The following is a 26102-nucleotide window of genomic DNA, read 5'->3' as shown; positions in this document are numbered from 1 at the left end:
GCATTAGGCCTGTTCATACGTTCCGAGTCTGTAGCACATAAACTGTGACAGCAGGGCCATGTTGTGCATATTAAACATGTTGTGCTTTCATGCTGGCAGTGTTACTGCTGCGTAACAGAGCTGTACTGTAGCTTCATAAAGAAAATCAAGTGTTTTCTGGGATATTTTTATGCATTATCGGATATTTAAAGGTCCGCAGTTTCTGCCAATCTCATATTAATCTTGAGTACCTATAGAGTGTTATTGCATACTTCGTATCTTCGAAGAGTATTTAGTTTCATCACATTTATAAAATATTTAGAGGAACTAAATCACGAGCACACAATACATCATCAAATTATCCCTGCATAACTGTTTTGATTCACTATAAGTTCGTATTGTTTACATTATGCATGTACGCATCGATTGAAAACAAAACACAGACATATGACAGAGTTTCACTTACCGCGTGCGGTTCATGTCCGGCATCTTTAAGTGCTGGGACCGCTCCATCTATCAGGTTCAAAGATCTCCAAATCCAGCGTTATATCTACCGTTTATATAACATACATCATTGAAATGCCTTGAACAAACAAACACACCTCAACTTCTCTCACTATCGCAAAAGTAGCGAGCTGCAGCTGCAGGCCCACAGCGCAGCCAATCTTGATGGTAGCGGGTATTCCTATCATTCGTCGGTTGATGCTTGAGCTGACTATTTCTTTCGGCTATTTCTTTTGCCTTGCCATGGGCGTGCTTTTCCAGGAGAATTGGCCAATAAGGGACTAAGAAAAGCTGTAACGTAACGTTTTTTTGTGTTCTAAAAAACTTTCTGAAACCTATACAAAGCTTGTATATAAGTGTATCGAGCACAGAAATACTACGTAATACGTCCAACTCGTTTTTTGACAAGTTGACCATGTTAAGCATGTGAAGACAACACGTTTAACATTGTAAAGAAGTCAGAATGCATGAAACAGCGTTAAATCACCCCTTTAAAGAAATAGTTCATTCGTCCAGAATGAGTTTTAATCTATAATTTACCCATCCTCATGCCACCTTAGGTGTATGACTTTCTTTCTTCAGCCGGACACAATTTGATTAATTTTGAAAGATGGCTCTTTGCAGCTTGGTAATGGAAAGTGCCCCTGTTTTTGAAGCTCCAAAAAGCGTATTTATCCATTATAAAACTAATCCATATGACTCCAGGGGGTTAATAAATGAAGCGAAGTGAAGGAATACGTCAAGTCAAGTTTATTTTTATATAGCACTTTTTACAATCTGAACTGTATCAAAGCAGCTGTACAAGTAAAAAAACACAAAACTTTTATGTTTGTGAGTAAAAACAAATACAATTTTGAGGTATTTAGCCAAGATAGATCACGTTAGATTTTAAACGTTTACACTGTAAACAAATGTTTATTAATAAAAGTTATTTAAACTTAAAAATATTTGTTTGCATCAAATTCATTGAGTTAACTAATATTTTTTAAGTTAAATTAACTCAAAATTTTAGGGTAACCAGAAAACCCCCAAAAAACAAATAATATTTTAGTGTATAGATGAGAAAACTACACATGTAACGGCAGCATACTGGCTTCTCATACTCTATGTCAATTCACGCTAGAACCAATGAGATTTGTCCTTGAGATACATGAAGCCAACGTGCCGCCATTATACGTGTAGTTTTCTAGCAAGTCATATACACTTAAGATGGCATGGTGGTGAGTAAATTATGGATTAAAATAAATTTATGTGACAATGTCTTCAAGCTATATATGGAGCGATTTTAGTCTCATTAATTATTCACATGTAAAACAAGATACACACACGCGTAAACAGTTTCACATGAATAAAACCTAATTTAAGTGCAAGTATAAATATACATTTACAAAAAGCAAATCATGTGCATATTTTCTCATAAAGTACGTTTCGCAAACACAAATATTTCGAAGTTTAAAATGTACACGTTTATCGTGTTATGTGAACACGTTTATCACGTGTGAATCGCCTTGGATGTGTGTGTGTGTGTGTGTGTGTGTGTTTTTTGAGACTCTCCTGGCAGCGCAACCCCTCCCACGTGGGTTGTCATACTCTTTAGCTAATCAGATTCAACCTTACCATTCAACCAATCACAAACGCGGAGAGCACAGGACTCAAGGAAAACGGCTCTGCGCACCTTTTGCGCAGTTTGACTTACTTCCTGTGTTGCCAATTTAGTGATTTTTCAGCCCCCTTAAGCAAGATATTTTCCAAAAGGCGGCTAGCTACAAATCTATGCGCCCATACAAAACAATGTTTCAAAGAACTATTCATTTATTGTCCTTGTTTCCCCTTGTTCATTTAAAACATACATTGTATGGACATACAAACATGAACACATCTCATCTATCAGGCACAGTTTGTTACCCAGACGGATTTTTGCAGTTCAGTGGAAGTGACTGCTGGTTGTGTAGTTTTAAGTGGTCATGTTCACTCACTATTTCATACTTTTTTTCTACAAAATAAGTTAATATAAACAGATTTATTGCGTGGCTGTATTATGTTTTAATACAGCATCACAGCTCAGAGAGTAGATTTGCTAAGCTGTACAAACAAGCCTTTCGTGCTAACACTAGTGCTCCTTGAGTTCTATGCTCTCCACGATTATGATTGGGTAAGGTTGAATCTGATTGGCTAAACAGGATGACAACTCAAGTGGGAGGGACAGCGCTGCCAAGAGAGTCTCAAAATACACACACATAAATCCAGGGCGATTCACACGTGAGTGATGATTTGCACATTCACATTCAATGATAAACTTGTACATTTTAAACTTTCGAAATATTTGTGCACAGTTGTACGTCTGTGAATTGTATTAAGTGTTTGTGAATCATATTTTATGAGAATATAATTTTATTTTACGCACGTGAATTGTTTTCTGTGAATGTACATATATAATTTGTGCACGTGAATTAGGTTTTATGCCTGTGAAACTGGCTACGCAAGTGTACATCGTGTTTTATGTGTGAATAATTAATGAGACTAAAATCGCTCCATAGCTATAGACCACTTCGGAAGACGTAAACAGCACTGGTCTAGAAGAACTCCCTGTTTCAGTTTTTTAACACTACACAAACATTTGAATAAAATACTATCAACAGAACATTAATAACAGAATTAAAAATGTTAAACAAATATATTTTAAAACCTGAAACTGGAAGTGCTTTGGACCAATACATTTTGTAAAGTGATTTACGTATACTGTACATTCCCAAAAATCAAACCCATAGCTATCCTATGATATATAAAATTAAGATACAATTAAAAATAAAATAATTAAAATTAAAATAATTGATTTGTGTTGAGTGGATTCTTCTTTTACCACGCGTAATACATGGTGCTGGCAGGAAGTACAAGAATATTTAAAAAATGCTCATGAATCTTGACATACCTGCAGTTACAAGCTCTTAGAAAAAAGAACAAAAAGAAACATTTACGTTATATCAAAGACTCAACTATTTATATCAATATTACGCATTGCAATTGTGTTTGAACAAGAAACCAATACAAATGTGTTATACAGCACAATATTTATCAAGCAAAACTAACAAAATTCCAAAATCATTTTTTGAATGTTTGTTTCTGAGGTCAAATTGACTAAACACCTTTCCATAATTCATCAAATTGACTAAACACCAGTGTTGGGTGTAACTAGTTACTAAGTAATTAGTTACTGTAATTTAATTACTTTTCCCTTGAAAAAGTAAAGTAAGGGATTACTCTTATTTTTTCTGTAATTTAATTAGTTACGTTTGATGTAATTAAACTAAATACTTTTTGTAATATATGTGTGTGCAATAGTGGAATTGACAGCTAAATTCAAAGTCTAACTTTAAAATCTGTGCTTTAATGTATAATTCTCACATTTGTAATACTTTGGTCAGTTAATAATACTACTTTATGTAGTTTAATATTATTTATTTGAATGAATTAAAAGAGCTTTTTCATGTCTATCCTTGAATCACTTAACTAATCAAGGTTGATATAGGATATAGAAAGTAATTAGTAATAAGTAACTAAATACTTTTTGGATAGAGTAATTTTTACAGTAATCTAATTACACTTTTGAATATTTAATTAGTATCTAGTAATTAATTACTTTTTGATAGTAACTTACCCAACACTGCTAAACACCTTTCCAGAATTCATCAAATTGACTAAACACCTTTCCAGAATTCATCTCTTATACGTTTCATATGTTACAGTGTACCCATGTCGGCTAAAAGCCTGTGTGGATGTGCATTACAGCAGGAGCCCCCTCAAGCATCCCGCAAGCTTCCACGAATCATATTTGTCCCCCCGATCTGTTTTCAGTCGCCTGAGGTGAAGCGTGCTCAGTCGAGGACAGACTGCTTATTGAAAGAAACACTAGCAGCGGGTAGCCCCGTTTCGCACCCTCCTCAGGCCCTCCTGGAGACTTGGAATAAAGCCATCTTCAGCTTCACACTCTTCACACAAACCATATGTGGGCGACAGATCTTACGCCACCTGGAGCAACCCTTAAACCTGGCTTCCTTCCCCTCTGAGACAGACCTGGTAGCCGTTTGGCACTCGTAATTTGAGAGCATCTCTATAGGAAACATTTGAGCTGTGCATACACTCCTACAGCACCCGTGCCATGCTGGGCAGTTAAAGGTCCTAAATTTTGGTGTTAAAAAGTTTTAATGCGCCTGTCGCTTGTATTGGGTGTTTCTCCACTCCATTGCAGTTGGGTTCAATTAGCACTGTGTATTCCAAGCGGCACGTCCAAAATCCTCACTCAAGACTATTGATCAGATCTGAGGTCGCAACCCGTGGCGCTCGCTGCAGTTGCTTTAGCAGAGCCTGAAAGGTTTCGGTGACTGGACTTCAGGTCATGTCCACAGGGACAGAGCCAGACCATATGGATCAATACTGTAGCTTCAGAGACTATGCTCATTGATTTCAGCATGTGGACGGCTGATTCGTATGGAGGACGACTGATGTCATTTTGTGTTTTACTTTGTGCTTACAGGAGCCGAGGGGGCCGTGTTCAGCAGCTCGGTGGAGACTCCGCACGTGAGGGCCGAGCCTTTCAAAGAGTTACGGTAAGATCATTGACTGTCAAAGCAGTAAATGAAATTCTAAAACTGATGGAGAACATAATGTTCCAAATTACAGCCAAATCAAATGTTTTATTTTTCATAAAGTATGTTTTTGAAATACACTGTTCATCTTCTAGCATTATCCAAATCATTAACACCAACCTCTTAACTACAGTACAGCTGCAGAAGATGTCGCATTCAGCAGCGTGCTAGCGCGCTGCATTGGGAGATGATTGCATGTCGATTACAATTTCCCACATGGAGCGTAATGATCAAAGATTGCCTGAAAAAAAAGGATTTCTCTCCAGCTAGCGCGGCACGTGCCTCTGTCTGGAGCTATAAAAGGAGGGGGAATAAAGCATGACATTTGTGCAAACTCCAGTTATGCCTAAATTTAGTTTTTCTTACCACTTGCTTGCGGCTGACAGCAGATTATAGAGTACCTCTCTAAGATGTTTCCAACGGCGGAGGAGAAGGGTGGGTACGATTTGGATTTCCGCTTTTTAAATGCATCGCTTACAGTTGTAATGACAGTCACGAGGCATTGAGGAAACATCCAAATGGGGAGAGAAAATCGGAAACATTTTAAACTCTGCTTATTAAAGAAGTACTATATAGCTTATGGTTGCTTTGTATAGAAAGTTGTGGTGACAGTTCTATTTGTGTCTGTGTCATTTCTACTTGTAGTATTAAAGGCCTTATTCACCCAAAAATAAAAATTCTGTTATCATTTATTTGCCCTCTTGTCATTCCAAACCTGTATGACTTTCTTCTGCAGAACACAATAGAAGATATTTTGAAGAACGTTGGTAACCAAACAACATTGAAACCCATTGACGTCCATTGTATGAACACAAAACCAATGCAAGTTAATGCGTACCAACGTTGTTCGTTTACCAACATTTTTTAAAAATATCTTGTGTTCTGCGGAAGGAAGAAAGTAAGACAGGTTTGAAATGACAAGAGGGTGAGTAAATGACAGTATTTTTATTTTTGGGTGAACTGTCTCTTTAAGGCTGGACTTTTCAAATCTGAACAGATTTTTTTAAACTAGACATCACACACTTGCAGACTTTTTGAAAGTTTGCAGAGAAAAACAGGTCATCACACACTACGCGATAATATCGCTTTGGATAAAAGCTTCTGCTAAATGACTAAATGTAAAACTGCAGAATAGCGCAGACTTTCTTCATCAAGTCCAGACTGAAAATCTGGGCAAAATCTGAGCAAATGTCTTGAAGTGTATTCCAGCCTTTGATCGACGTAGTACTCGTAGTACAATGATGATGCCACTGCCTTGTAATTTTAGTAGGAATATTTCACCCACAAATGAAAACTGGGTCAATATTTACCCATTCTTACCCAAAAGCCAGGCTGTTATGTTTGTAAAACATTTGTTTTTCAAATACAATGACAATGTTTGGTGACCCTTGTGCTGTCAAACTCCATAAAGATATAAATAAAATAATGTGTTCCGAAGCAACAGATCGACATTTAAAGGGTTAGTTCACCAAAAAAATTAATTCTGTCAATATTTACTCGCCCTCAAGACCTCTGTGCGTAAAATTTTAATATTTTTGATGACATCTAAAAGCTTGGACATTCTTTTGTCGAACCTATTAACTTCCATTATATGGACACAAAACCACTAAGACATTTCTCAAAATATCTTTGTTTGTGTTCTACAAAAGAAATATTCATGTAGTTTTAAATGACATTATAATGAGCAAATGACATAACTTTTATATTTGGGTGAACATGCCTTTTTATAAACGTTGATGCAATTTGGCTATCTTGAGTCACCTGACTTTTTCTGTCTTTTGGTACTATTTGTATGGCAATGGCTACTTTTCTAATTTTGTGTTTCACTGGAAAAAAACAGTAACGGCAAGAGTTTGGAACAACAGGAGGAGGAAATTGACATTTCGCTGCGAGCCATTCTTTTACAGGCTAATAAATGCTTTGAATACAGTTGATGTTCCTTGAGAGGCTATCAGGAGCCGTCGCCTCACTGTCTAAATACAGACGAATGTTCTCTATTATTGCTGGCTTGTGGAATACAATCAGATACATTGCTTCACCGTTTTTATTGGTCTGCGTTATGGTGGAAAATGATAAGAGTTATACATTAGACCCATGTCATCCTTCTGTAATAACGTTCCGGATAAAACTCGACCTGCCCTGGCGTGCCGCTTTTCAAAGATCACAGCACTCATTACGAAATCTCTCGAGAGAATAATCACTCTCTGCGTTTGTTCTGAAAGCTTAGAGCAATTACACGCAATTCAAGTGTTATTTTCTTCCTTTGTCTGCTTTAAATGTCGCAACAAAATATGCCCCTGCTCTCTATGTAGCATTTGAGGACCGTTCAGAAAAAACGCTGCTGTTGTAAAGTACGTTTTCATCAGCGCTAAAACGGTTCATTAAGACGAGCGCCAGATCCGAGCGTCGTCGCATGCGTGCGGACAAAAGATCAATGCGCGTGCAGTTGGCACCTCCCTCTGTCGCGCGGGCACTCTTCCTGCGCTGATCGATGCACGGATGCTCATCAAAATCTAATTACAGTAGATTCTCATTAACTAAAACAAACATGTGAAGCGCAACGCCAATACCCCAAGCAGGAGGCGAACACGAAGAGGAGAATGTTAGATAGTGGGTCAGATATGGCAGGGAATGCACATTTAGCAGAAAATAATGAGCAATAAATGGCCTGTGGGGGAACTCGCTCCTCCAGAAGAATCCGCGCACACGCATTACCGCCTCGTTCCTGTCTGTTCTGCTGATGGAGCAAACATAAGTGAGGTCACCAGCACAGACATAAGTGACATGTGTTGTGGCTTATTAAGCTTTCTGTGACGAACAAGGACGACGCATTGACAGCAATCAATCAAAATGAGGGCGAACTACTGAACACCGGAGGGCTGCCTGTGTATTAACTTAGTCTAGGAGAACATGTTTTTGATTCGTTTTTTCGATCTTATAATATGTTTCTGAAACAGTTTTTGAAGCAGTTACATTGCATGGGATAAATGCATTCCTTTTGGTTTGCTATGTCTTTGGAAGTCAAGCTTTTGGAGAGATTTCTTGTAGTTTGCAGAGGTTTTAAGGTTAGCAATGTCCTTAAATGGCAAGGAATTGGTCAGAAACCGTAGTTCGTCCAATAGGATGTTATTTCCTTTATTTAAATATGAGAATGAAAATATGACAACTTCATTGAGTAATGAGACCCCTGTCAACTGCCATTGTATTTATTTTGACTGATGGTTGATTCATTCGACTAGCTTTTTTCCTCAGACATTGCGTTTTTCATACATTCCAGCCTCTGTTCCGTGCAAATAGATGTCGAATGTAACATTTTGACCTTTTGTCTTTATAGTATTTTGCATACGCACACTGTACCATTCATGCAGAAGTAAAATTCAATCTTTTTTCATTAGCCGGCTTGGCAGGTAACAATTTGGACTTCAGCTGCTGCAGTATTTGGCACGCAGCATTTCTGTCCTTGTGATGCTACGCTGTCATTGCGGGTTTCACGGCTTTTTATTCGCTACCTTTCGCATGAGGCAAAAAGAAGAAATTATTACAGGTTTGAGACGCTGGACTGTGGCAGGTGCAGATTGACTTAACGCAGTGAAAAATCTGCAGTCCATAAAAGAAGGAAAGACGGTGAGAAGAAACAGAGAAAGAGGCATTCAGTGAGATAATAGGCCGTAAAGTACAATTTTATAGTGTGCATGTAATTTAACAAGAGAGCTTCTGTGGTATCTCTTATCTTTTCAGTCATGTCCATTCTAGTTTCGCAGCTTAAAGGGCCGGTGTTATCAGAAGCTTTGCGTCGGTTGTGGCCGCCGCAGGTCGTGACCCCCTGGTCATTGCTCCAATCCAAGCTGAATAGACTCTGGCCCTGTCTCGCTTTGTCCCGTTTTGGCCCGTATTTACGGGAGTAATTGGGTGGATGCTGTGCGGCTTGCTTAGGTCACAGTGGGCCTTGGGTCCTTTCATTACAGACGAATAAACGGACTGAGAATAATAGGCTTAGCCAATGGCGAGCTGGAAAATAATCGTAAGTAAAAGTGAAAAGCAAAATGTGAGAAAATGAGTTACGCTGCTGAAAATTGCTGAAGGCATCTGTTTTCATGTCTCTCTACCCTGTTTTGTGTGTTTTGGTACGAGGTGCTCTAGTTAGTTTTGATAGAAGCACATTCTGACCAATTTCCATAGTCACTGACAAAGAAGCATCATTTCTATAAGCATTGTTGTTAAAGGACCAGTGTGTAATTTTTTGGAGGATCTTTTGACAGAAATGCAATATAATATACATAACGGTGTTTTCAGAGGTGTATAAAGACTTTACATTTTGAAGTGTTGTGTTTTTATTACCTTAGTTTGAGCTATTTCTATCTACATACACATGGAATTCACCATGTTGTTTCTACAGTAGCCCTAAAAGGACAAGCTGCTCTACAGAGCGTGTTTCATAAATATGTTATCTCCTTCAGCAAAGAAGTGAAAACGTGACGACATCTTAGTCCTGTGTCAGCCACATAGTGCTTCGAAGGGGAGGGGTTAAATGAGTCATTGGTTGCAATTCGCAACCGCACCACTTGATGTCACTAAAATCTCAACATTGATCCTTCAAGCTAAGCATTGCTTTGTTCCATAAAAATATACATACATTTTTATTTAGGAAGATTATGATGTCAATGTATTTACTTTGTCGCTTTTAAAAATGAATGTACTTGCAATTGTGTTGTAACTCAAGGAAGTTTCTATTAAAAGCTATACTAGACTTTTACAAATTCAAGACCGCTATATAGTACTGATATTGCTTCTGTTTTTATTTTGTAGTTTAAACAGTATTTGTACAAATATATATTACATCTTTCCCCATAATTGCGATTTTCGGTCATTGCTTCTGTTTTGTAGTTTAAACAGTATTATTACAAATATGTAACCCTGGATCACAAAACCAGTCTTAAGTAGCACAGGAACATTTTTAGTAAAAGACAAAAATACATTGTGTGGGTCAAAATTATCGATTTTTCTTTTATGCCAAAAATCATGAGGATATTAAGTAAAGATCATGTTCCATGAAGATATTTTGTAAATTTCCTACCTTAAATATATAAAAACTTTATCTTTGTGAGTGGATGGTCTGCCACAGTGCCCCTGATTAACAACTTCAAAGGCAATTTTCTCAATATTTTGATTTTTTTGCGCTCTCAGATTCCTGAGTTTTAAACGGTTGTATCTCAGCCAGATATTGTCCTATTCTAACAACTCATATATCTATAGAAAGTTTATTTATTCAGCTTTCAGATTATGTAAAAATCTCAATTTCGAATAATTGACCCATAAGACAGGTTTTGTTGTCCAGGGTCACATATATATTACATTTTTCCCCATCATTGCGATTTTCTGTCATTAATGACACAACGTTTTTCCAACCATTGACGATTTTTTGCACCTTTGTGTTTTCACATTTATACAGTAGGGGGCGCAAGTTGTATTGTTCGTTCATATAGAAGTAAATATTCCAGAGGCCATCAAAGGTTTGTGAAAATGACACATGTGACCCTGGACCACAAAACCAATCATAAGTAGCACGGGTATATTTGTAGCAATAGCCAACGATACATTGGATGGGTCAAAATGATCTATTTGTCTTTTATGGTAAAAACCATTAGAATATTAAGTAAAGATCATGTTCCATGAAGATATTATGTAAATTTAGAGAACATTTAAACAAACTTGTTAGCAACGACCTGCTAGAGTGCCTGTGATGGTAAACTTAAAATCGGCATTAAACGGAAGTAGCGATTGTCTTTTTCTCCGTACCGTGACGTAGATCCGATTGAAACAACTTCTGAAATGAGAAAAAATGTAGGGCGGGACTTGATCTCGTTCATCGAGTACTGATTGGATCGTTGAAAGTTGGGTGTTGCCAACAAATTGGAGTCAGATTTGTAAACCAGTTTGTAATCAGTCAATCATTGAACCACTACCTCTTTCTCTCAACAGGTATTGGTCTAGATTTTGTTGAAACTAGTAACTTTGTATTAGCACCATTGTATTTTTGCTCCTGTATGACATATCGCTTATTGCTCCTTAAACTCTTTGTAAGTCGCTTTGGTTAAGGCGTCTGCTAAATGACTACATGTAAATGTAATTGAAGCCCCGCCCTCGCACCGTTCCTCGTGACCAGAAGTGAAGAGGTCGTTTTGACGGGGTAGGTATGGTGGAATTTTAATGCCTAAAAGAACCGAGCGTATTGCTGCTGATGCTGGCGCGCACGACAGAGTACTTAAACGAGAGGATAGCGGACCTACACGAAATGAAACAGCTGGTTTGAAACCCTCTCGTGCGCATTATATCTGTGCGTGCATTACATCTGTGCACACAATACAAGCCCTCGTGTGCGCATGTCATCTTTTGTGCGCGCAATACAAGCTCTCGCGCGCGAGGCCGTCTCACATAGGATACGCATAACCATTTCCAATAGTCTCGTGCTACATCCTCTCTCACCTGCTGCTTTTGTTCGTGCGAACACTTTTATTTTTGGCAGTCGTGGGGCGGGACATGCTGTTGTAACTGTAACCTCAAATGGCATTGGTTACTTTCCCTTTTCCGGAAGTCATGTGATTGGACGTCTGTGATCATCAATCTACACCTCCTGAAGCGCAAAGGTGATGGTCAAGATTAAAACATCATGGATGGTCAACGAGATTAGTTAACCATTTTATTTTTGTATACTTGCTTCTTTACAGACTTAAGGTGTTAAAGTACGAATTAAGTGGCCATGGTTAGATTTATATTTAGTGTTAACTCAGTTAACTAGCTTGTAGCCATCTACAGTAACCATAGAAACGTTACTACCCTGATAGCAAGCAAACATTGAATCAATGTTAATAAAAATTATTGATAAGCCATCAATAACCTAATGACGCAATATCCCAGTATGAGGTACAGCATGGGTACACCCCATCTAAACATAGCATATGTTAAAAAACCCTAAATACATCTTTGATGTAAATAGAAATTTCTACATTTGTTGGGTTTTAGAGGGAATGTAATCATTAAGACTGTGTACTATATCTTGACTTGAGAAGGCTAATTCGCTTCTTGTGCAATACTAAAAAAGTTACAGAGAACACTCAACTTTGTGAATAAAACAGCATAGTTTTAATAAGGTAACAGGGTAATAATAGGGTAAAAGGTAACAACTCTTGCTCATTTAAATGAACAATTAATTAATATATTATTAAAAGCCCATTGAAGCAACCTGAGTATTAGAATTGTTAAAAATTAATCAAATTCACATTCACATGAACTTTTCACATTTCCAAGGTTCTAAGAAGCTACAGACCACTTTGCAAGATGTAAACACTGTTTACACCCGGTTTCAGGGATTTATTTGTACTTTTTTCTCACATATATAATTATATAATTGGTTGTATTTTGTTCAAAGGTGTGTGTGGTGTTAAAAAACTGAAACAGCATTGTTTACATCTTACAAAGTGGCCTATATGTGACCCAGTCTATAAAAACCAGGCTAAAGTTTGAACGAGCGTCAAAGTTTGATTTCCACCATCAATTTCACTATGATTTCAAATTCAGACATGGCTTTACTCAGATTTACTAAGATTACTAGTGCAAATAAACTTAAAAAAAAAAAAAAGAATGATGTGCACTGATAAATAATTTATAATAAATACTGCAACACTGTGTAAGCCAATTAGAATTATCATTTTTAATTTCATGCCGACTTTAAAGGGGATATTCTCAATATTTTTCAAATAGTTGTATCTTGGCCAAACATTGTCCTATCATAACAAACAAAAAACAAAAGCTTTCAAATGATGTATTTCAAAAAATTAACCCCTATGACTGGTTTTGTGGTCAAAATATGCTGTAAGTGACTGGCAACGTTTTGTAAAACTGTAAGAAACAGTTGAGCTTAACATTTAAAAAACTAATGAAAATGCTTCATTGTAGGCAAGTAAATATGATATTTTGGTCACTGTAACAAATATTTCTTATTAATTTCACATCACAATATCTATCCAAATGTTTTCTTTAAACAAGGCAAATTCATCATTTTTTATTTCCTGTTTTATTTGTTATTTGGTCAATCAATCATATTTAGAATACAAGTGTATGGAGAGGCAGAGAGAAAGAGTTTGGAACCATTGTGACTCTTAACGCAACATTTTAAATGGGTTCTGTATAGTTTACAATATTATTATACGTGTGCAATTAAAGGCGCATTTCTTGAAAATCAGCGGCCACTAGCGTTGTATTATAGTTTTGCAACGAATCTCTGAGTCAATTGCTCACCCCTCCCTTTCGAATTACGACGGTGGCCGCAACAGTAAAAAAAGATGTCGTCTACTGAGACAGCGGATAGCAGTGATACAAGCAACGATGTTTCTTTACAAAGGTAAGGCAATATATTAACGTAATTAATCATTTAACATGTATTCTATTGCGAAAGTTACTGTTACAATTCTATAATTAGATATATTTCTTGCGTGCTATCTAGTATACGCTGAGAGTAGTGAAGTAACTAAAGTTAGCTAATCGTAAATAGCAATGCTGTTCAAAGCGTTTGATCTGACAGCGACATAGGCAGTTAGGTGTAAGTTAGTAGACGTTTGTCTCCCCCTTTGTAAAGTCAGGAACAACCTGAGTACGTATCGCAGGGATGGAAAAACATTATTATTCGGAGGTTATATGGCCATTTGTATAAAATGCTAACGTTACCGTTTCAACAAAACAGTTGTTTGGTAAACATTGAAAAAGTTGAAACATTGAAAATGTTGAATTATCTTACCAGTCTAGCAGAAAACAGGCAACTTCGGCGTCGCCTTGAAAACATTTGTCTCTCAACAGTGCCTTCCATCTGGTAATAGATACACCGATGTTTATCCTGGATTTCTGCCGCCGTTTGTCTCTAATTCGTCTGGCAGCATCACGTTTGCGCTTCTTTGACAATGGAGATTCACGCTCTGTCGGCTCTTGTGCACAATACGCATGGTCCTCCATTTTATCAAAACTTCTAAGACAGAACAATCAATTGCTTCAGCTAGATGACGACTACTCCTTCTCTCTGTACTACGACTTACTACTTTGTGCGTCTTCAACTCAGTGATGATGCAAGCTGCGTCTAAAAACACACACGAAGACCAACATATACGAAACGCGCTCTGTAGAGCTGTTTGTCCGTTAGAGCTTACTGTACAAAACATGGCTGCGCAACATAACAAATTCCATGTAGATAGGCCCGCTCCCTGTGTAGATACAACTGGTTTATTCTAAGGTAATAAAAACATAGCTTTTCATTACGTAAGGTTTTTATACACGTCTAAAGACACAGTTTTGTATGTTATATTGCATTTCTGTTAATAGATCATACAAAACATCCCGCATTGTACCTTTAACATGTTATCAATAATCATAGTTTTTAATATCACGTTTATTGTCAGTATGGTGTTCTGTGACACCCCTGTGGAAACCAACAGAACAGAAATGAATAATCACTGCTAGATTTGGCATGGAGGGTTAACTTACAATTGATGAGGATGTCAACCTGCAGCTAATTTTCAAAATGATCAAACAGATTTGTAACATCTTATTTCACATTTTAATAGATTTCCTATGCCGGGAATAATAACACATTCAACTTATGTGGTCCCTTTCCTATTAGTTCTCTCAAACTCAAGAGGGGGTAAATGAGATTTTCTCTGTTTTTACTTTTGCAACAAATTAGTCAAATCTCTTTAATAACTGGTGGGTGCCACTGCCGTGCGTCAGCGCAGTGTTTCCTAAGATGCTTAAATTTCCCTTTTAACAGCACCTGTGCTGCTGTTCCACTTAACTTTGAATGGCCGTATCTCACAGATGCTTGGCTTGAAATTCAGAGAGATGAATGCGGGGTTCAGAGTAATGAAGGGCACTTTCATGTTTGATCAAGCTAATGATCCTAAATTTACTCCTATTTGTTTTATTTAAAATCCAAATGATCTCTCACATCACATGTCTAAAAGGCTCTTTTGGCGTGTCCGTCCAGGCTACTGTTGCTGTGTAAAATGATTTTACTACTTCTCCCCCAACATCTTGGCCATTATTACTGCTCATTTGCATCAGATTGGCCTCGCTTAGATTCACTGTGTTCCACACTTTAGTTTCTCCGTCTCCTACAAAAATGCTAATCTGAGCTGCCCTGTATTCATGAGTCATTAACTACAGATCAATGTCTTTTACCATGTGGCTTTTGCATAAAACAGGGAATTCTTTCTTTATTTTTATCATTCTGTTTGCATTTATTGTTTTTAGTAATGTTCTTTGTCTTGACTTTTTTGTTATTTTGTTATCTGCATATTGTGCAATAGTTATTCAGGCAACACAGATTTGTGTCAAATTGAGGCAAATTTGCGCCTCCTGTTTCTGTTTCTCTCACCTCACATCATGAAAAATAGTAAATATTGTTTGTCTATTATCTTATCATATGATTGTAGACAGGTTATTATCTTATCATATGATTGTAGACAAGTTTTAGGGTGATTGTTTGTGTTATTTTAACTATATACTCTATAGCACATTATACAGCCGCGGAAAATTTAAGACACCATTTCAGAGACCATTTTTCTGATTTAAAAAATTACTATTTATGTGTTTAGGTAAAATGATCGTTTTTGTTTCTGTGAACTATTAACAATATTTCTTCTAAATTTCAAATAAAAATATTGTTTAATTTTGCATTCTTTGCAGAAAATAAAAACTGGAGAAACAGTTGAAAATAACAGAAAAGATGCTCTGTATATTTTCAGATCTCAAATACTGCAAAGAAAACAAGTTCATATTTACTTTTAAGCAATACAACAGTCATATTATTTGTACATGCATTTAGGAAAAATTCAACAACAAAAAAGTCTTTCACATTGCTGTTGGATGACTTTCTGTCACTCCTGTGGTTTCATTTTGTTGAAATTCATCAGACACTGGACTGGAATGACCACAATACATCTAGAAATGCTGATTTGAAATACAAATTTGGAATGATCTCTTAATTGTTCCGCGGCTGTATATGAAGTGTAACGTAAGACCATCTATATTTCAAACTTCTATTTTAAGAGTGCGTATGCAAAATTATATTTTCAAACTCAAACTGCAGTCTTATTTTGTAGTCAAGATTGTACAGACACTGTTTAGAAACATAACATTCATAGTGTTTTATCATTCAGAACACTTGAAAGATCTTGTTGTGAGCTCAGTAACCTAATATCCGAAAATTCTCACATCGTCTTTCTCAAAAACCTTTCAATTACATCTGGTGATATAAAAATATGGCATAAATTGCGTTGTCTGCAGGGACTCGTTTTCCATGCCAAGTCACGCACAAAAAGAATTCTCATCTGCCTCATTGCTGGAACAAAATGAAGCCAATCATTTTGTCTTGTGGCCTATTTTCTTCTGATTTGAAGATGCACGAACTAGAGAGATATAACAATTTGCAATCTCATCCTTTCTGTAGACTGGAGTCTCCCACGCGTTCACTATACATGGAAGCTCCTAAAGGTGTGAAGATAGAAGCGGACGCAGGTGATTTTCAAGCGACCTGCAGGAGCGATTTGCGTCTGGAGTCGAAAGATGGAGAGGTAACGGTCCTTCATTCAAGGCTAATGCTCTTCATGACAGTGGAAGGGATGCTAGCTAATCATCACTGTGTTGTGACATCATCATCTGCTATTAGTTGTCATCACAACAGGCTTTATATGCCTTGCTCATCTTTAGACTGAAGCAGAAATACAACGCATCCATGACAGTTATTTGACTTAAATATCAGTGATTAAACATTGACAGACTGCTTATGCCGTGATAAATGGTGATCATTTAAGAGGCACAGTTGGAATGAAAGAAAATGTGATGAATTTTAAATGATCGCCATATGTTTTCAAATTAATGAAATGCTTATTTGCAGCTGCTGAAATTTAACTAGGCGGTAAATCTAAAAACACAAAAATATTAGGTTTTGCCAGGGGCTTAGTAACAATAAAAATAATAAATAGGGAGTATTCATTAAAGTGATGCGTCATCTAAAAATGAAACTATTTTGTCATAGTTTATCCTCATTTCATTTTAAACATGTTTTTTTTTCAACATCTTTTTCTAGATGAATTCTGAATTATGTAATTGAGACTGGAATGTTAAAAAATGACAAAATCATGATCACAATTGCACTCTTAAAATAAAGGCGCTTAAAAGGTTCTTCACAGTGAGAAGAACCATTTTTGGTTCCACAAAGAACCATTCAGTCAAAGGTTATTTAAAGCAGGGGTTTTCAAACTTTATGATGCCAAGGACCCCCAAATATGATTAACCTTTTGTGAGGGACCCCCTTTTCTAAAATATATATCAATCTGTATTTTTTCTGTGTAAAGAAACGTTTAAAATATGTTAGGTAAATAGGATATTATAAAGACAACACATTGTTTCTAAAGCTAAATAGTCGGCAACAATTTCACTTTGAGTCCCAAAAAAGAAACTATAGTGAGAAAAACTCACTAGAAAGATTCAAATATAAACAATTCTGGAAACTATCAATAGCAAAAAAAGTAGATAAACACTGTGGACTTTTATCATTTTTCTGGGGGACCCTTGCAACCTTCTGGAGGCCCCCTGGGGGTCCCCGGACCCCAGTTTGAAAACCCCTGATTTAAAGAACCACCTCTTTCTTTCCTTTTTATAATCTGAAGAACCTTATTTCGCCACAAAGAACCTTTTGTGAAGTATAAAGGTTCTTCAGATGTTAAAGGTTCTTTATGGAACCATTTAGACAAAAAAGGTTCTTCTCTGGTATCGAAGCTTTTGAAGCACCTTTATTTTTAAGAATGTTATTCAAGTCTACAGAAGCTGTAAAAGAACTTTCGAAATCATTATTTACTGACAATCTCTGTCAGACTTTTTGCTTCATTGTTCACTTTTGGGTGAATCATTCCTTTAAGGGTGTCTAAAAAAAATGTGGATGTCCCAAAAAGTTCCTGAGTTTTGCTAAGCATGGAGGACAAAGGCCCGGTTTACACCCAGTATTAAGGTGCGTTTTGGTTGATCAGCTTACAAGTGGGCAAAGGAGAGACGTACCTGTTTACACCTGGTGTTTTAATCCATCCCTTTTGTTGACTTTTGACCACTTCTGTCCTGATTTCTAGGAGTGGAGCGGCAGGTAAACGTTTAAAAGCGTTTTTAGATCTTATCTAATGGATGAAATAAGCACATGCAGTTTGCATATGAATGTGATCGTAAATGCATCATGTTCAAAAGCAAGGGTAGACAAAACTTGAAATGTTTTCCCGAACCCGTTGACCAATGGCTTTTAAATCAATATTTATTACTACCACACTGACCATCCATCTGATGCTATTGTGTCTTAATTTGTTATATAAATTTGGATCTGACGATGTTAGTGTTTTCATATGTGGCTTACTATTTTCTCTGACACTAATAATTATAATTACCTTTATCATCTTTAAATGTTTGTGTAAAAACTGATAAAGCAGCGTGCTATTCTTTATGAATTCTCTGTAGGTAATAGGGATGGGCGTGAGTACCCGGCGCGACATTCAATCATGAAAACGATGATCGTTTGAGTCTAAAAAATACATTTTTAAATCCAATATTTCATTGGTTGCATTGCGAGTGGTGACTAACACACCGAGACAGCTGCTCTGACGGCTGCCGAACACTGTGTGTTAAGGCCCGGTTATACTTGACTTTCCGCGTCCGTCTTGCGCACAAACGTGTCCACACAGCTTCCTGCGCATAGTCATCACGGATTAAGCGAGGACGTCCGAGTTCAACACATGCGCAATACAAATGAGTATGTGTGCTCTACCAGACCGTCAGAGGGCAACGCTGAGTCGCGTCATTTACTGACCCACTGCAAATTAATGATTGAGGAAGTGTTTTTGCCATTGCAAACAATCCGAGCAAACAGCAAGACAACAAGAACAACAACCAAACTGTATGGAGAAGGATATGCTTCTAAGCTTGCTGTTCTTAGTTTCAGCGTGTTGGTTTTGTATCATTCTTCTTCGACAACGGCACACTGCACACTTTCTGTGTGTATTGACCCCTAGTGGACTAGTGCACTTTTTTCGCGCATGCGCTGTTGTACGCGGCACGTCCGCTGACCCTTCTGATGACGAAAACTGCGTCATGTGGATGGCGCACGGACACGGACGGACTATACTTCTCGCTTTAGAAATCTGGAATGGTGAGAGAATGTTGTGCTTGGTACGTTTTTCATCTTCAAACCAAACTTCAAAGTTTACATCCCGTCTGGCTAGCGCGCCACCCATAATGCCTATGCATCATGTTCATAGGTGAAGCTTCAGAGTGACTGCTTTTGTGAATGCTCTAATGCGTTTTTGACAACCTCTGGAAGTGGTCGAAGTGGACAAACTCAAAACGTTTTAGATCCCGTTTACACCTGTCGTCCACTTGTGATCCGATCAACCAAAACACACCTTAACACCAGGTGTAAACCAAAGGGCCAAATGAAAATTTCTAAAGGGACACAAAGCTATCACATTTTATTTCAATTTGAATTATGCTGTAAAATAACATTCAATGAGAAACAGGCCAACGTCGTTATTTACTGATATATCTCTGTCTTTCTTCTTGGGTGAATTAATCTTTGAAAAATATTGCGTGTTTTCAAAAAAGTGTGAAAGACATTTGTAGTACTTTCTGCACCCCTGAGTCGTGCCATTTGACTTGCAGGTTGACAAAATAAGGATAAATGAGCGAGTCATGCCCCCCCAGACTCAGTCCGTTAGAGGGATTTGACTTGTATGAGGACGCTTAGTCAGAGGTTATGCTTTCTTGACTTTCACTTTACCGTCTCATACTGCTCTCCAATATCCCCGAGCGCTTTCATTTGTCCCCTTCCTTTTACTGGTAGAAGCCGGTCCTCAGTGCCCCCCTGACAGTTCTGCCACAATTAGTCTAGAGGTTTGCGCATAAGCCGCCTCCCGAGTAAAAAAAAGAGCAGTCGCTGTCTTAGATTTTGCTCTCTAGCAGATGTCTGAAGAAGTCAGCTGAGACCCCTGCTTAAAAGGTGTTTCAGGTCATTTGATGGGAATGTTTCCTTGAGGCTGTCAGTAATGACTCCTCATACCTTTTTATACCCGCACTAGCTTCTCTCCCAGCCTTGGTAATACATGCTTTCTCGAGAGTCCCATGAAAAATAGAAAGTGAAAAATGAGACAGGTTCAGCTCGGGCGAAGGGCTACGAGTCTGTCTGGCTGAGACTTTCCGGAGTGCTTATGTCACTGGAGCTGTTATGATTGGTTGGTTGTTGGAGGTTAGGGAACTTGACTTAGATGAACACTGTGGCAGATGGGATATGTTGTATGGTGGAATGAAAATGTTGGTTTGGTGAACCTTAGGTTAACAGAATTTTTAAAGATTGTGAAACGAAAAGTTTGTGGGTTAAAATCTAATGGGCTGCATACATACAGTAGGCTGCTGCATTTTAAAGGGATATTTCACTACTGAATCAAACTTTCCCCAAGTTTTACTCACCCTCAAGGCATCCTAAACAAATATGATTTTCTTCTGGAAGAACAATGCAGTCGTTTTTATAATCCCAAGTATCATTTTACTTCCAAGCGGTAGAATGGAAACGGATGGTAGTTGACTTTTTGAAGGTACAAAAAGTACATCCATCGATCAAAGAACGGTTCGATACGGCTCCGTGGTCTTAACAAAGGTCTTCTGATGCGAATCGATGTGCGCGGTCTGATGCTTGTTTTCCGGCAAATGACAGTAACAAATGCTTCCGCATAAAGGAGCGCCGTCCTATTGGCTCAAAACTAAAAATGCCACGTTCGTCACCGGAACTTACGAAAGCAAGCATCAGTGCACACGCAGCCCGAGGGATAACGGAAGCTAGACATTAACGTTAATAGCGCTGTCAATATGGATATTTCTCTTAAACAAACGCATCGGTTCGCTTCAGAAGACCTTTGTTAAGACCACAGAGCCGTGTCGAGCCGTTCTTTGATCGATGGATGCACTTTTTGGACCTTCAAAAAGTCAACTACCATCCGTTCCCATTCTACCGCTTGGAAGTAAAATGATACTTGGGATTATAACAACTACCGCATTGTTCTTCCAGAAGAAAATCATATTCTTTTAGGATGCCTTGAGGGTGAGTAAAACATGGGAAAATTTTGAATTTTGCCTGAACTACTGCTTTAAAGGCAGCATAAAACTTTAACTGAGTCAATTGAAATAGATGCAACACATCAACAGACAATTTTTATTAACAACATTATTAACATTGTTTCATGTCATCCACCATTTAGTCTGGCATTCTTATATAGCCCTTTTAGTGGAAAATGCATTCGATCCTGCCATATATTTGATTTCACCTCAACAAAGTACTGTAGAAGGTTACACGGTTAAGTAACCTACCTTAAGGCTTCAAGTCTCTCGAGTGCATCCGTGTTGGCGGCATACATTGGCACTGTCTGTGCAGGCAGCTCGCTAGGTCTCGGAACAGAGCGTATCTCTGCCATTATACAAAGTTATTCAAAGTATAATATGTATATAGGAGAGCTATAATGTGTAATGATGAAACATGTTTCAGATTCTCCTTTCTTCTCTCTTTAGATCAGCTTGGATGCCAAGAAAATCAAGCTCCTACGCCTGCCCGAGGGAAAGGCCTCCCCCTCTGGAAGCAGACAGACTGTGTTTGAGGTGTGTGTCTGTCCCAATGGAAAACTCTTCTTATCACAAGCAGGAACTGGCTCTACCTGCCAGATCAGCAACAACGTATGCCTCTAAAAATACACACACACTCGCACATGAAGAGGATCGGCTCCTCTTGAAGAATCCAACCGGAACTGACAATGGATTTTCTCAAAATACTTTCAGAGTGACGTCCTCTCTTTTCATAAACAACGTCGGAACCAGAAACTTTTGAGGTGATCACCGGAATACAATTCAACACGACAGTCGCCGATCAGCTCCAAAACCAATGTTTTGTTTTTCATTAAGATTTGATCTATTTTTACAGCCATTTCAATAAAGACGGGACTGTGGGCGCTATCGTACATAAATATGACATTTCTCCTCTTTTCTGAAGTCAGAATCATTTGAAACAGAATATCACATGTTGTGCTATTATTCAAGTCTGTGAAATACAGAAATACAGCTACATTTATTCGGCAGACACTATCCAAAGTGACTTGCAGCAGATTCAACCTCTTTATTTTTATCGTTTCCTGGAAATCCAACTACAGCCATCTGCAACACCAATCTGATATTTCCTTCCAACGGAAAACCTTTGTGACGGTGATCACCTGTATCCAAACTGTGCTCACACCGGGCTCCAACCCGTGCGCCCACTTCTGTTCAAAAAGGAGAACAGCGCCTGTGCCTTAATTCAATGCACTCGTGGCAAGAAGCACACCCCACTGACTTTTATTTAGACATGGAGACTTCGATTCATTTCAGTTACTTGCCTTTTGCTCCCGAAAATTAACTTTTTTTAATTACGCGAAAAATGCAGTGACACCTAATGACCCCGTTTAGAAACAGATTAACTCACCCGTTATGTTGCCGATAATCGCTTTCATTTGGAATGGAGAAGAGAACCTTATCTGTGATTTAGATTTCAAGTTTTGTTTTTCTGCTTGTTTCGTTTTGCACAGAATGAGGATAAGTTGTGTTCGGGGGAAACATTTGTTTCCGTGTGTTTTTAAAACTGATTTAAACTTTTGTGTTCTTGTGTGTGGTTGAAAACTAAAATGTGCTACACGAACCGCTGAGACCCAACCAAAATTGATGCTGTCATTGTGTCATGTAATGAGACTCTGAAAGATTGAACTGAAAGATGACTGTTCCCATGATCATACAGAGGGATTTGTCTTTGTTATGGATGAGTTTGATTGTAATTGATTTCACCCTCTGTCTAATAATCTAACAAGTTTAATTAAAGTTTTAAAGTTCTAAATGACCACAAATTAGATCATAACCTCATTTCTTTCTTCACCTCTGGAATCTATACAGATGTGTGTTATATACACGTATGTTAACAATTTGAGCTGGAATTCTAATTTGAGAAAATAATTTGAAGAAATAAAAGTTAGGATTGTAGGATGTAAGGAATTTAAACAACATATGTCTTATAACAAAGTAATAAGGGGAAAAGTTTTCTGTCACTAATGAAAATTGTATGAATGGCCATGTCAGCTCTTTTCTTCAATTCAATCACACAAGATGATTTTTTAAAAATTGACAAATCGATGATGAGATGTGGGGCTGTTTAACGATTAATCGCATCCAGAATAAAAATGTGTGTTTTTAATAACCTATGTCTGTGAAATGTGCATATTAATTATGTATTTATAAACACATACACATACATGTTTATATTTAAGAAAAATATACAAATGAATAAATGTTTATATGTATTTAAAGTTTTAATTTAATATTAATATATACACAAGGAAATATTTCCTAAATATATACATGTGTCCATGTATGTGTTTATACATGCGAAATGAATATGCACAGTACACAGCCATTACATATATTATGTAATCACAAACTTTTATTCTGGATGCGATTAATCGTTGAACAGCCCAACTGAGATGAAGTATAGATCCTCAAATGTGGAATCAAATACAAAGACATTCTGAATTTTCTTAAATTCTCAATCATGTCAAAGTGTGTGCTGATAGTTTTCTTTTTTTATTATGCATACAGAAGCATTTTCACTCGTGGTCTCAGACTTTTGAACCCGACTGTACGTTTGCCCAAATAAAAATAAAAAAACCTCAAGTACTCCTATTAGACTCAGACCGACTCCGTGAAGCACTTTTTCACATTTTCTCCTGTATAATTACAATCATTTCACACTCCAATGAATAATATCCCACTGAAGGAAGAAAAAAATTCCCTTGATATAACTAATGTGATTCTCACTGTAACTCATTACCACTGGCACACTAAATTTGAAGCAATGAGGAATGACAGCTGTGATCATTGCATTTAAAAGCTAGCGATTGTTGACGTCCTATTAACATACTAAATGCTGTGAGTAGACAGGGACACGGGGAGATCTGTGGGGAACGGCACAGCATCACAGAAGGGCTTCATCTGATTTTTTTCTTTGATTTTTCAGGAGATTTTGAAACTCCATAGCGTGTGTGTGACGTGCTTGATTCATCTTGTCTAACATCTTTTGCATGATTTAAAGTCATCGACAGATACATAACTTTTTTTGTTTTAGTTTAAAGATGGGACATGACCACAGAGAGCAAAAACACTATTGTTTTTTATGTAGTGTATTTCCCTGTCTTGCACGAATAGCTCAACTAAAAGCAGGACTTTAGGACGAACACTTTGGTTGTTTTATGTGCCCATTTATTCTGTTTGATGAACTACATTTTGTGCTAAATAAACATTTTCTCTTCAGCCATTTTGCGTGTTCAGGAAAAGATTTAGCCTTTAATTTCGTCTCTTCTCCAAAAAGATGTTAATTCTCAACTACGTGTATGTACAATTTTGTAATAGGAGCACAAAATGTTTCCTATATTTTTTGATAATAAAAATACACATCAGCTCAAGTGTAAGTTAGCTTTTCGTGTGTGACAAAATATACTGGATGAATCTCCCTCAAGTATACATTTGTGTAAATAAAATAGGGACTTTCCTCTCGTAAATGGCTAATATGACAACACTAAATGCCTTGGGTTGAAATTGGGGCTCATTTGTTTGGTTTCTTAAAAATAATGCAGCGTTTTATCTTTGGTCAGTCAGACTCACGTGTTTTTTGTTGTACACTTTCACTCATTAAAACTTTGACAATTTGTTGAAGACTGGAAACTTATTTTATTTTTCTTTATTTTCTAGTTTTTCTGTAGTTTTTCTTTGATTTTTTCCTTTTTTGAGGTAATATTAATAATGAAAATCCTCACACATTCTATGCAAAACGTGTGGTTGTAGAGAGGAATTTATTGATGCAAAGAAACATGTCAGCTGTCTATATTACATTTATTATACTTAATGTATACCGGTTTGTATTTATGAATTGAGTTGCAACCTAAACTGAAACAATAAACTTGATCAAAGAAAAGCTGGATACATTTCTCAAAATGACAAAACTGCAACAAAGTTTTCTTTTCTTTTGTGATATAAGACGTGTCAATGGAAGAAATTGCCTGTTGTCACACAATGTATTTTAAACACAGCTCTGTGTATTTGAATCTGTTCCAACATTCAAGACAATAATAACTTTATTGCAACCAGTGGTTCAGACTGCTGGAAGTTTATAAGCATCAATATTTACTGGGCTAAACTCTCTCTCTATATACATGTACTAGTACATTAATATTATTCAAAACCTCTCTTTGTCAATACTACAATTTTAAAAGATAACACTACAGTATGTATAAGAGGTGTCTGAAATTGAAAAATGTTAGGAAGCTATTAATGTCATTTCATGCAATTTGGGTAGTTGACAAATAAAATGTAGGAAAACGTATACATTTTATATTATGAATAGTTATCATAAGAGATTTAGCATAAGACAGATTTATCTTATTTCAAGAGGGTATTTTTTGTTTTGTTTTTGCTATATCACACCATATGTTTTAATATTTAAAACATAAAAGGGTAGTTGATTTTTATGAATGTTCACTGAGTCACTGAGGTTATATTTTTGGGAAATGGCTGTGTTAAGATGACAACTTTTAACATGTTCAATGTTCAGGGCTGTAACCATGGCAACCACACGGGGAAATGATTTCATGGGTGGCACTGTGAGGCTCAAACCAGCAATCTTAGATTTACCAGCCTTTATCATCCACACACTATACTCTATATTTAAATAATTTTAGGTTTGACTTTGGAAGACAAAACTTTGGAAAACTGCTGACCAAGCCATTTCAAAAGTCACCGGCGGAGACTCAACTTGGAAATTCTTCACTGACAATTACAGCATCT

The 26102-nt window shown here is 37.1% G+C and overlaps 1 protein-coding gene across 4 annotated transcripts in view; it reads left to right on the top strand.

Annotated features, from left to right (window-relative positions):
* sgcd (sarcoglycan, delta (dystrophin-associated glycoprotein)) overlaps nt 1-25233 on the top strand; it is a 196014-nt gene extending 170781 nt beyond the window's left edge. For all 4 annotated transcript variants that reach the window (XM_057360575.1, XM_057360574.1, XM_057360572.1 and 1 more), the window contains exons 6-8: nt 5015-5087; nt 16618-16741; nt 21762-25233. In XM_057360575.1, the coding sequence (XP_057216558.1) occupies nt 5015-5087; nt 16618-16741; nt 21762-21935 (371 nt within the window). In that variant the 3' untranslated portion in view covers nt 21936-25233. The remainder of the gene's footprint in view (nt 1-5014; nt 5088-16617; nt 16742-21761) is intronic.
* The last annotated feature ends 869 nt before the right edge of the window (nt 25234-26102 follow it).

Source organism: Triplophysa rosa, linkage group LG19, assembly GCF_024868665.1.
Source record: "Triplophysa rosa linkage group LG19, Trosa_1v2, whole genome shotgun sequence".
Taxonomy (NCBI): domain Eukaryota; kingdom Metazoa; phylum Chordata; class Actinopteri; order Cypriniformes; family Nemacheilidae; genus Triplophysa; species Triplophysa rosa.
Note: the sequence above shows the minus strand (reverse complement) of the source record. Positions and strands in the feature narration are given on the sequence as shown.